Source organism: Thermobia domestica, chromosome 1 (genome assembly GCF_964235325.1).
Source record: "Thermobia domestica chromosome 1, izTheDome1.hap1.1, whole genome shotgun sequence".
Taxonomy (NCBI): domain Eukaryota; kingdom Metazoa; phylum Arthropoda; class Insecta; order Zygentoma; family Lepismatidae; genus Thermobia; species Thermobia domestica.
In genome coordinates, this window is record NC_137454.1 from 236,329,475 (window position 1) to 236,343,047 (window position 13,573).

The 13,573-nt window shown below is 34.9% G+C and overlaps 1 protein-coding gene across 1 annotated transcript in view; it reads left to right on the forward strand.

Moving 5' to 3' along the window:
* LOC145694716 (uncharacterized) overlaps nt 1-7,409 on the forward strand; it is a 69,214-nt gene extending 61,805 nt beyond the window's left edge. The window contains exon 6 of the mRNA XM_081771250.1: nt 7,017-7,409. Coding sequence (XP_081627376.1) covers nt 7,017-7,281 — 265 coding nt within the window. The 3' untranslated portion in view covers nt 7,282-7,409. The remainder of the gene's footprint in view (nt 1-7,016) is intronic.
* Nucleotides 7,410-13,573: the final 6,164 nt, after the last annotated feature.

The following is a 13,573-nucleotide window of genomic DNA, read 5'->3' on the forward strand; positions in this document are numbered from 1 at the left end:
TAGATGCAGCACGCTATTTCAAAAGTTCGCTTTCTTCTTGAACACACCTCGCATGTTATTCAGTTGACTTATGATAGGTTCATATATGTGAAAGTAATATATACGATGACATGTCAACTACTGAATTTAACTTGATAAAATTTTCAAACTCTTTAGAGTGGTTCCGAATAAAGGCTACCTACTTTAAAATAACATTGTATTAAAATACAAAGTACTTTCCCTTTATTAATAATTCTTTATAGTTGTAGATGATCTACAACGTTTTAATTATAAAGATATATTTTCTAATCAGCTAATCAGGTGTGAGGAGTTAACTTTCAGAAATCTAATTAAAAATATTGTACAATGAATTAGAAACCGAAAAGTTTTTCACTGATTTTTCTAACGATTTTTGCAAGAATTCCCATACTTTTGTTAAAGCAAACATTCTTATCATTTATCGTATCTTTTTAGCATTATAAGACAGAGATTACTACAAATGTAATCAAACCATGAAATATTTCGATTTTACATTTCATTATTATGTCAGGATAATCAATGAAAGTAAATGGATTTAATCAAATTGATGAAATGAGAAAACAACCAAACTTCACCAACACGCGGGGGGAAACAAAAGAACTCCGAGAAACTCAACAAATATGATAGTGTCCGCTCCAAATTCACATGGCCGTGGCTTGAATCAAGGATCTCTTATACCAGAGGTGAGCAAAAGCAATTGAATTCACGTTGCGAACTCATTATAATGCGTAAGATATGGTATAAAAGCAAAACGTAATTTCTAGTTTTACGTCCAATAATTATGCCATTTAGGCTAAACGAGAAGGATGAGCAATCAGAGTGAATGCTTATACCTAGTGGTAAAACGGGAAACTAAAAGGAAACGGGAAACCTCTGAGAAAAGCCACTAAAACAGTAGTGGAATTCTTTCTTGTTCATTTCTTTCCTTCATTTTTCGTTGTTTTGTTTGAGAATTCGTTTAGTTATATCCTTGATCATATAAACTTTTTATTTTCATTCTTGATCATCCAAATTTATTTTAGTTCGTTATGAATTGTCGGTTTCCGAATCATCACCTTGTGTGCCTGTGTTTTCATAGAGATTTCCTTGGAATATTGTATTGTGTTGTCTTGATGATAATTTTCAAACGTTGCAACACAGTCTTCTTTTTTTGCATTGCATTCTGATGAAATGCTGGTTACCGTAAGATTTGCTGATGTCGTTGCCAAATACTTAAAAATTTTGTCCTTCTAGATGTCTGAAACTCTGTTCCACCATTACATTCATAGTTTCTTCAATCTTAGATTCTAATAGTCGATATTGGTTTGTCGTGGCACTAGGGTATGTACATTGTTCCTTCGTAAATTTCAACCACTTCTGGTTTTGGTAGACTATTTCTGATGGTGATGGTTTGTTCTCTTGAGACATTGAATCGATTACAAAGAAAATGCTTCTCGCTATATTTTGCGCTCAGTACCGTGTCGTGGGGGAAGAGGGGCGGGGCGACGGCCCTGGGCGCCGAAGTAAGGGAGAAAATAGGAAAAAGAGAGGAAAAATTACTTGGAATGTATGTATGGGGCGCTGCCGTATACTCTCGCCCCGGGCGCTGAATTTCCACGGCATGGCTAAGATAAGTCATAAGTGTTGCAAAATTCTGGTACACAACATACTTGTATTTATTACAGCACAATGAAAGCAGGTTAACATATGTTGGAGCGCCTTATGTTGGACTGTCTGTAGCCACCTTTCTGCCAGTTCTTCGATTCTATGTCGATGCTATGTCTTGCCCTTAGAGGCAAAGAAGTTAGTTACTTCTGTTTCCACTTCCTGCTGATTGGTAAACCATTGTGACTTCAGCAAGTGCATCATGGATCTAAATAGGTAGTAATCCAAAGGGTAACGTCAGTATTTTATTCTGGGTGTTTGCATCAGTTCGATGCCATCGCATTTCTCCATTCTTTATTGCTGTTTTCTTGCCGAGTGTGGTTCTTTGTCATCTTGTTGCCGTAGGGAGCTCTTTCAGTTCATCAATGCAGGATATTGTTGGTGTAGTGAAACACACATCCGCTCCAACTGTTCGGAATATAGGCTCCCATTGATTATGCTACAGTTAGGAACACATACATTCTCTTCTGGGACTAACCTAGGGTCAACACATGTGACACAAAGTCGCAACTCCTGATAGTTTTCTCGAGTTCGTGAAGGTGACGTACTACAGTGGACTGGAACATGCCGAATTGATTTGATTTTCGTGTGCTGGTGGGTAGATTGTCTTCGATGGTGTGTCGCATGATTTCAGAATCTGTTACCTAGGGGCGGCCGGGCCTTATCTGATAATCGATTTTTTTTTATTTAATGCACGAAATTTTTGGAGCAAACCGGTTGCAGTGCTGTGGTTCACTGTACCTTCTGCTTTTGCCTGACAAATGTTTGGGTTGCTGCCGCAGCGTTATGCCCGAGTTCGAACTTATACAGTAACAGTTTACATATTAGATGTTATTAATCACTCATCGTCACTGCCACTAAAAACCGACTGAAGATACTGACGGAGTAGCGGCGTCCGTTGTTAAATAGTCCACTTGCGACACTACCTCATTTCACAGTTGGACTTTGTATTTATGGCTGATCACGGCGTACACACGCGCATGCTGTTAAGGTTATAGAAATATTGCTAGATTTATGACTAATCCTTGTAATAATATTATTATTATTATTATTATTATTATTATTATTATTATTATTATTATTATTATTATTATTAATAATAATAATAATAATAATAATAATGTTTTAAACGTAAGTCAATATCTGTAAAATTTAGACGGATGGTAATCCAATCCTTCAATATGATATTATAATCAGTCCATAATTACGACAATTTTTACACATTCAGTAAAACTAGATAATTCTCTGCGAACAAACTATATTAACAGTTATATTTCTTGACAACATGTTTGAACAGCATGTGTATGATAAAATAAGTACAGTGGATATGACACTCCTAAAACTGACCCTTGCCAACCCTTTGTAAACTGTGAGCTTAACGACCCACGATTATGTTCTTTAGGCTAAGGGAGATGAATTATTAAAGCAAGTGAATAATGATGGTGATAATGATGATGATGATGAACTTATGAAATGAGAATGTGGTAGGAAATTGGAGTACCGCAAGAAAAATCACAGACACGATGTTGTCCACCACAACCTTATTTGGCCGGGGATCGAACGAAGGACCTCATCTCTGCCTCCGTTGCCAACCCTTGGTATCAGCAAAATGTCCAGTAACTTCACTCTGACTTCATTCTTTTTTTATTCTACGGCCATGAACTTCGAGGATTTGTAAGACAAAGAAAGTGCGTGTAATATAACAATACAATTATACCATACCAGACGGCAATGGTAGAACAATTTTAGAACATACGATGGACTTCCCCTTTGTTACATACAAAAATGACATAGTGTTATCAGTCTTTTTTTTTTTAAAAAAAGAATATATTTCAATTACGTAATGTAGTTTGAAAGGAAATGCAGGAAACAGCTGTAAATAAATAAATAAATAAAAGGAAGTTGAGAAAAACACAAATATTCTGACGTCAATAGAGTTTTTTGTTAAAAATATTTTCCTTATTTCCGTGTAAAAGAGTGCAAAATATGTAAAAGAATGTATTACACTTAGTGAGTGAAAACCCAAATGCTCAATTCTATCACGAAGCAGCAATAGGAAAATTAGTACTTTGTATAGAAAAACATTGTTTCAGTGTTCAGCTTTGTATTATGGGCAGTTTTTATTTTTTGAATCGTGTCTATATCTATACAAAACTAATAAAGTTTAATGGTTGGAATATTTATGTTTGATATTATCAGGGTTGTAAATCAGCGCGCTCATTTGAACTAGCTTAAGTGAGCGCGCTCGTTTTTCGTGCGTTTTGCCACGACCTAGCTCACTTTAAAAAAGGTGAGGGTGAGTTGAGTTTAGTTCGAAATATACACGAGTTTGAGCGCCAAACCATGCTCAACTTTAAGTTCAATTCATGTTTTAGGTATTTTCATGTCAAATGTTAATGGTTACTACTAAGGTTTATATTTTCTAACCTCTACGGATACGAGACACTAATAAAAATCTGCTTACAATGATCCTAGAAAAACCAGTAATATATTTAGGTCTATATATACTAAAACCTCTACTAGAGAAACATTTTTTAGTTCTTGTAATAAAGATTTCTCAAACAAAACAAAACTGAATATATCTACAAATCAATATAACTCTACTTTAGAAATACAATAGCCACTGATTATCTGCACACTGCTCTAAAACACAGGAACAATCAATATGTGCGCATATGTAGATCCATATTAAGACTGTAATTTACGATGGTGTAAACATTGTAAATTAGGAGCAAAATCTACTGTATCAACGCAGTATTTCAGGAATGTATTACACGTTTGATTGTCCAAACCATTCTAGATTCGTCACAAACGTATCTTTATACATTTTTATACCTATTGTAGTCTTTACTTATTCTCTGTCAATAGCAACTGTATGTATTTATAATACAAAATTGGTAAATAATAATAATAATAATAATAATAATAATAATAATAATAATAATAATAATAATAATAATAATAATGGTAAACATTTATCTATAAAGTGGTGTTTCGCAGAGCGCCTTATGGAAAGGGCGCACTATACCCTCCACAGATTCTTTACAACAGCTACTATGTAAATGTCTTAGACAAAACTGGTACACAGAAGAACAACTAAAACAATATATCTATAATGCGATGTGTCGCAGGGCGCTTTATGTAAAGGGCACACTGTATCCAGCACGTATTCTTTATTGTACAGAACTGTGATATACAGAAGGATAAATGAAACCGTTTATCTTTGATGTGGTTTCGGAAGGGCGAGTTATGTAAAGGGCACACTTACCTTTCACGGATTCTTTACCAATAACAATGTAGAAATTTATTATAAAAGAATCCTGAACCTTTATTTATAACGTGAGATTTCGAAGGGCGTACTCTGACATGTCTCGGTGAATCAGCTCATGCCAGGTTTGATACAATAATGTGGGAGAAAAATCGTATTGCCGCCTCGTTGCTGTATTTATCATTTAAATTAAAATGAATTCTAGTTACAGAAAAAAAAACGAATACGGAGAAATACGTAGTTTTTCTATGACGTCAGAGATGTATTTATTAACAAGGAACACATACATAAGAAACCTTTCAGAAAAGGGTGCCCAGAACTACTCAAAACAAGTCTTTAACTCGCCAATTATTGAAAACTTCGAGATTCAAACTATTGTACTTAGAACAATGACATTTTTTGATGATAAAACTCTTATTCGAAACATATTAACCGATAAAATTTACTATATTTATTTTTGAATAAAGATCCATTTAAACAGTCTCACTCAGTCACGAGATTAAAACAGCGTTCTATTCTGTTGCAATAGAGCTATATTTATAACCTAGTGTATGCTTCCCATACTAAGGTTTGTAATTACGGATCTGCAATATTGGTATAATTTATACTAACAATTTGTAGAAATTGAAATGAATTTTGGAGAGGAGAATGATAGGTATATATAACCTTTCCTCGTTTAGTGTTTTTGGTACCGAGGTATCGCGTTTGATTCCCGTTGTAAGTGCACCGAACGCACTAAAATTATTCATATTCCATTTGAAACTACGTTTTCCTGCTACAGGGCATCGTTACTCACAAAGAACGTAAATACTGATCAATCAACCTATATAGTCTAACATGAAAAACACTAATAATTATAACAAAAGATAAAACTACGAAATAAACAACAAACCATCTAACCTAAAGAAGTTATTAAACTGGATGGGGAAAAGCCTTTTTCGCGTAATAGTAGTTTTTTTTTATTTGAGGAGTGGAGAATAACTTGCGAAATTTAAATAATTCTTATAGGTTATTCGCAAAATTGAATTTCAACAATGAAATAAAATGGTCGATAGTTTTAACCTGTCAAATTGTATTTCATTATTCCATGTTAATGATAGAATAAACTTTTTGAGTAAATAATACTTTTAACAAAATGTTAATGAAATACAAGCCTACCCCGCTGGTTTAGCGGATCCTACTGTAGGCTGAATTCTCATATAGTCTACGTGCCGGAAAGGAACGCTAAACGTCAAGTAATATACAGACAAATTAAACGGTCTACCTACTAAAGCAGCAATGTATACGTATGTTGAATTTTAAAAAGGTTTTGCTGATTCGGGTTCCTTCCTCGGGCGAAAATCCGAGTAGTTGGTCAAACATCGCGTTAAGAATAAACGCGAGTAGTTGGTCAAACACTACTTTAAAGAATAAACTCTATTTTTTAAAAAATGGCGAGTCCAATGTACTAGGAAATCAAATCTACTGTTTGTCATTTTGGACATAGGGGGTCTATTTCATCTTCAAGATCTCTATTTGAAGTTCCTTTCAGAGTTTAAAAGACTCATGCAGGATATTGTAAGGTTAAAAATAGTGTTATGCACTGAATGCTTTTTAGATATTAATAAGCGTTATAGTTTTTGCAATATATCCGTTAGGTAGATATTGCATCTACTGAACGCAATAACACTTGCCGAAACTTTAACACAAGTTATTAATACTTGCATAGTGTTTTTGACTCAGATTTCTATCTGTATTTAAATTATTGTTTTATTCGCAAGCTAGAATGAACGATAAGAGTAAGAGTACCATACAACGTTCGAAATAATCTGAGAGATGAGAAAGAAATGGTTATGGGATTGTTTTACATATATTGCATTCTGAATAATGATATGGAAGGTGTAATAGGCGAAGAAGATACAATGTGACCAGTACTACACAACATGCTTTTTACAAATTAGCCGAGTAACTTAGTGTATGAGTTTTTTTCCAATTTGCGGCAACGTACTACAATAGAAAACCCAGAATATTTATTCTTGTGTTGATAGCTTATACTCACTGCTTCTAGTATTCCGCTAACTTGCTTTTTTGTTTGTAAATATTCCAGGAGGGAAAGAAGTAGATGCAATAGTCCAGAACGATATCAAGCTGGGTACAAAATGATTTGCAAGCAGAAATATAGTTATAGAAGACTTGTAGCATTAAATGCAGATGGAAAGCCTTATGTTGACTATTTCAAAATGCCGTCGTCTTGTGCCTGCTTTTTGAGCGACGAATATCCATTTCTTAGACCTCATCGTCAGACGCCGTCCGCGACAGCAAGACAGAAGGCAGCGCCTACGAATACTAGAGAAGAAAGTAGAAGACCTTGATGTCAACAGTAAAAATTTTATAGTATAGTGTATTTTCTTCAATTATTCTTTAATTCTAATTTTATATTTTTGTTTATTTCTTAACACATAGTGTGATTTTTATGTAGTTTGTTTTGAAATAAAGTTGATTTCGTAAATGTGAATTTTATTGAACATTCCAAAGCCTATTAGACTAGCTACTCGCATAACGCCTGATATAGAAATAATTTCATCCAATCTTCTGTTTTATGTATTGTTGTCATTCTCAACCCCATTGAAAGTGATCACTTGCCAACTGCCAATACCTGAACATTACATATCAAGCTGTGTCCCACATCTTGACAAAGTTAACGGGCAAGTACTAAACTTGAGGAAACGCTTCTTGCCATGCAGCAACCTAAGGACGAGGCCGCTATATGTTGCAGCACCTTACGTTTCCTTACAACAATCCAGTCTGCTGCAGATCAACATACGTATATCGATGTGTTCCGCCACATTATCTTCGACTTATTCGGTAATCCAGCTTTATAGGGAATACGAAAGAAGTGGTAATGAGACACCCTTCGAGACCATAGACAATTCCAACGGGAAGTTCGAAACTATGTCCAAGCTTATAACCTTCGTACCTGGATCAAAACTTGCAATAACCTGACATTTCTCACCTATTCAAATACTGGAAACGCACTAAGCTATTAACAGGTCAGTGTTCTTGCACTTCTAATCAGCCTCTGAATGGTAATCAAGCTATATCTGATGCACTGCCAGACTAATTTGCAGGACTCATTTACTCACATCTCACACCCGATATCACTTTCGAAACACATTCAATTGACGCATTTAATACATCATCAAGCTTATTTACAACTCTGTATAAGCCACCAATTATCTTTCACTAATTCTATAACTAGTCCTATATGTATCGATGAAATTTGTACTACTATTTACTGCAAACAACACTGCACCAGGATCGCATCGAAGAAGCCCCTAAATCTCTGCTCCTACTTATTTCATATATTTATAATTTTATTCTTTAATCTAGCTACTTTCCCAAAGAATGAGTTTTCCCATACTATCATGTTTCTGAAATCAAACGAGCTTCCTAGTTTGGTGAGTTCCTATCGCCCAATTCAATTAACAATCACATTTAGCAAGAATCTGGAACGTATCAATGTTAAACGATTGCACGCACATCTCACCAAAACTTTTTACCATTACATCGAACAGAGTTTTCGCTCTCACTTTCGTATAAATGATCAACTTCTACAACTCTGTAATCATCTTGTCAACCAGTATAAAACTGCACGTATTCCGCGGCGACTCAATGGTAGAGTGCTTACCTCTGGTGTATGAGATCTCTGGTTCGATCTCAGCTCCCGCTAAGTGGGCAAGTAAGTTGGACAAACAGCGTGTAAGTGATCCGGGTGCAAAAGTGAGAGAAAAAGGGAGAACAGTTTTTTCGGGGTTCTCTAGTTTCTTCCCACTTTCGTCATTCCATTGTTATCATCCATCTCCTCATCCTCGTCTCCCTTAGCCTCAGTGTACAATCGTAAAATGTTAAACAAGCAAACAAAAGAAAGAACACTGCATGGCTATTATTATCTCCTGTCGTTAGACGTTAAAAAAAGCATCCGATTTGAATATATTGTCTTAATATTCAAAATAAATTGCCTTCCTTTTTCTTACCTCTGTTATATCTGCTAGTTCTTAACTGATCATTTGTTTTATGTCAACATCAATAATAGTATCTAACATTCCAAATTATCAATTCCACGGTTCCACAAGGCTCTGCATTATCTCCACTTCTGTACCCTGTCTTTGTCATTGATCTTATATTTTTCCTATAGAATACTCATTGTTCTCAGTACGAAGATGATAGTCCTTTTCATCTGCTGCCTGCACAATCTAACAAATCGCTCAACTGTGCTATAATTGATCTTGTCCACTAGTGCAATAAATGGCGTTAGAAACTTAAATTTGTCAAAACTCAGGGTATCGTTTTCATCCCTTCAGGGAAACCTTCACACGTATTAGGAATTATCAAGAATGGCACGCCAACGTTAATGATGCACGCATTAGCCTGACGATTGGAGTAGTCTACTTGGGGATATCACAGATCATCAAGTTACATGGTGTCCCCAACTACGATCTATTATTCAGAAATCATACAACCTGTAACATACTTAAGCGAAACTGGTGAGTATCATTTGGGGCTTACGACCACACACACTAATTAACATTTATAAGGTTTTCTGTGGCTTGTTCTAATGTAGAGCATACTGCATGGATCCCACTTCTACTAGGAAAATCAAGATATTAGAACGATGTTCTATTTGTTTGGCTTGCTTCATTATACTACGCAAACTTACGCACGAGCTTTACAAAAGATTTGCTTTTTCTCGTCTTCTCTATCACCTTAAATCCCTCTGTCCTAAGTTTATAGTTGCTATATTTCAAGAATGCCACCTCGTCGTTATTGAGATCATGCGATTCGACAAGGATTATAGTCCATTGTATTATTATTGGTAAAGCCTTCTGTTGCTTCTTTATATCAATATACTCTTCCGTCCGACGATCCCGACATCGCTGATTTTGACATTTTTCAACACTAGCTATTCCTACACACTTAGCACCTTCATTTCACACACTCTAGTCCCTATGTGTACAGAAAGTCACAGATTTCGATCCTGTCTTAAGTAGACCCGGACACACAAACAAGCTCACTAGTATAACTCATCTGACTCACTTTAGAATGATAAATAATATACCGGTATACGGTAAAACACTTAGCCCATCTACACGCACTAAGAAGAACCCAATCTTCAAATTTTCTCCATCTGACAGAACGTCAAAGACCTCGTCAAGGCTAATATTTGAAGAATAGAAAAAAAATAAATTTGAAAAAAAAATATTGAGAATATGATATTTTTCTTTAGCCATTTATGAAAAGCACTTAATAAACACTTGCAGTTATATTTTTCTATATCATAAATATATAATGATTTGGGGATTTTTTGCTCTAACAGTTTGTGTAACCAAATTTAGGTAAACTTTACCGAAGAAATATGAAATATTTAAGTATAGGGTAAAGGCATCGGAATGCTTTTTGTTTCCGGAATGCTGTTTGTTTTTGAATGCTATATGGAATACTTTTTGTTTCTTCTTTATTTCTCAGAAATACGTATTCCACAATAAAAAAAATTATATATATCATAGCGATAACCTTTGCAAAACAAAATTCAAGTATGAAAGTTTGTTCCACATTATTGATTTTTTAGAAAATTACCAAATTGGAAGAAACTCAATTTCCCATATTAGACACACCCTGCTCCTAAAATAGAACACTACCTGTTCTTAAAATGGAATACTAGAACAAAATATGCGCGTTTGCCTACAATGCGACATTTGGACAATTCGAGCATAGGTAATGTATTCGAGCAATTTATTTGTTTATTTAAGAAATAAATATAACTATTTATTAGTTTAAAGAAAGGAGTAAAGGAAGTGTTCAAGTCTCCAACTTCAAGATTACATCGGCCCTTAAGACAGATCTACGAATTGGGAAGGAATCGGCCCTGCCCTCAGAAAAGTGCAATCCCAGTATACGCCTGATGGGACTGAGGAAAACCAGTGAAAACCTCACTCAGGATGGGCCGTCTGAGCAGGGATCGTGCCCATGCTCGAAATATCCAAATGTCGCGTTGTAGGTATTGTGGCCTATATATAATTGGTAGCTCTATAAGACAAATAAACAAAAATTACATAACATTCTTAAGATAATTAGATCATAAAACAGTAGAAATATCAGAAGTTTACGTACTACAAAGATAGGTCTAATTATCGAACTTGACTGAACTTATTCATTATTAGGTCTATGTTTGTAAATTGCTGTAGGCTGTAATAGCTACTTATTTTAACTTTTGGAGTAGCTATAATATCTTTTACCTTGGAATAAACATGTTTACTAGATACAACCAATAATAAAAATAATAAAACTAAATATTCGGAGAATCATACTACGTGCGATAAATAAAGTAAAAAATACCCTATATAAAAGAAAAACTTCAAATACACTGACTGGACTAGCAGAGTCCAACTTTTGATTCCACTTATACTTTGCAGAACAATGGCCACAAGTATATTTTTCTTCACCTTTCATGGGACACATTTCGTGTTACTATTTTTTACAACTGGGCATTTTAACCAATCCCTCTCCAGTGTACTGAACGACCACAATTTATCACAATGTCGACATTCTTCATAATTGTCATTATCAGTAAGATCACTTAAACCTTCACTATCTTCGTTCAAGTCACTCACTGACTCTTCAGATTAACTTTCTAATTTGTAGTCGTGTGATGTCCTTTTCTTTGGCTGTTTTGATTGAATTTTCTTGAGCGGGGTTTGAAAAGTTAAACGCGTTTTAACTATTTGCAATGATGAGGCAAATGCCCATTGTGATGAAGTAGAGGTAACTTCTAAATCGTTTTTGTGTGGAGTGCTCGTAACTACTTTCATTTCACCTGGCTTTCGACCACGTGTGTTCGATGCTGTGGCTGTAGTTGTGGTAGTAGACTCACTACTTAAATTGCTGCTGTCATGCTGTTCTCCTCCCATTTTGCACTGTAGACGACACAACATTTGGAACATTTGAACCAATAAATAATATGTGAAAGTTTCATTCGGATCGGTTCATGCGTTCAGCAGTTATCGCAAGACACACACACACACACACACACACAAACAACACAAATGCCAAACGTCTCGACTAAGAGACGATCACTGACGCTCGGTCTAAAATAATATGTCAGGTCTAATATAACTTACAATTCAGTTATTCTTTTTCACTGTTATGTTATCGTTATGTTATCGTTTGGCAACAAATCACTCATGCGCAGACTGAGGACGTCACTGTGTACAAGTTTTCCTACAGTGTACTCGGTGGCAGCACATAGCAAACAAAATAGTCTGATATTTCACATTAGGAACATATTCCATACATAGCGCTCCCCCTACCAAAAGAGAAATATATAAGTAATCAAGCTCTTAAGCACGTAATAGTCCATAAGAAAGCCATGATGAAGTAAATTCGTATGTCAATACAATATGGTAAGTCATGATTCGTAATGATAAAACTCTCCGACTTGTAACATAAGGAAAACAATTTTTCCACTATTCTCGCTTACACGCATACCTAATACCGATGCGCCTCTTTTCTATGAACGCTGCGACGCGCTACTGGGTGAACTTACCAGCATTGCTCCACCTTACGTGAGCTAGATACAATTTATGCTATATAGTGGCTCCCTAGCACAAGTTGATTGGAATCTTTTCACTGTTGTTTTATGGTATACACCCGTATACTGTTTTTATATTAACGGTTAAGCGCTGAAAAAGTGAATTTGCATCCAGAGATGAACTCTTTTCGCAAGAAATAATTCATAAGGCAGTAGGAGTTAATTTTCTTAAGAAATAAGTCAGTAATTCATGAATTCAAGCGTGGTTACCCAAAATAGCACAGACAGTTGCAAAACATTCATTTACGCACACTCAAAAATCCTACACATATACTTCGCGGGTTCCTACACAACTCTAAGAATACAGATTGTGCTTATTATGAAGGAATATTTGTTGAAGTCAACAATAGAGCATAGAGAAAATCCAAGAAGGGATGGGCACCTGAATATGCCCACTGAAAAAAAAACTAATCACGTAAAAATAATTTTCATTAATCTTATAAAATACTGCGAGTATGATAAATTAAAATAAATAAAATAAAGAAAATCACGATACATCAGTTCTAGATTTAGGATCAAATTGATGAAGATTGGGATTAACTAAAAAATTTGGAACTAAATTATGTTAATTTTAAATGAATCTATTACATTGCTGAACTTACCTTTTTGCTGTTCCTAAGGCTCATTATATTTTTATTTATGTTTGATATTAAATTCCAAATTACACTTTTCCTTTGGAACTTTCGATTAATAACAATTCACATGGAAAGCCAAACAATTTGGTAAAATCGTAGAACACAAATAATGATAGTTAACTTGATAGCACATGTCATTTTGAAACAAGTAAGTTTCATTTCACAAAGGAAAACTACGATAGATTTTCAAACCATAGGGGTACAAAAGGGGAAGTTTCCAGGTTTTAACTCTCTTGAGCAATTATTATGCAAAATAAGCATTTGTACCATATTAAGATACGAAGATCTCAGTAACATAATATGCTTCGCATTCTGTGACCTCTGTTATCCTGAAAACACACCGTAATATTTTCCATAAGTAGAAGCTTTTCTTTGTATATATTG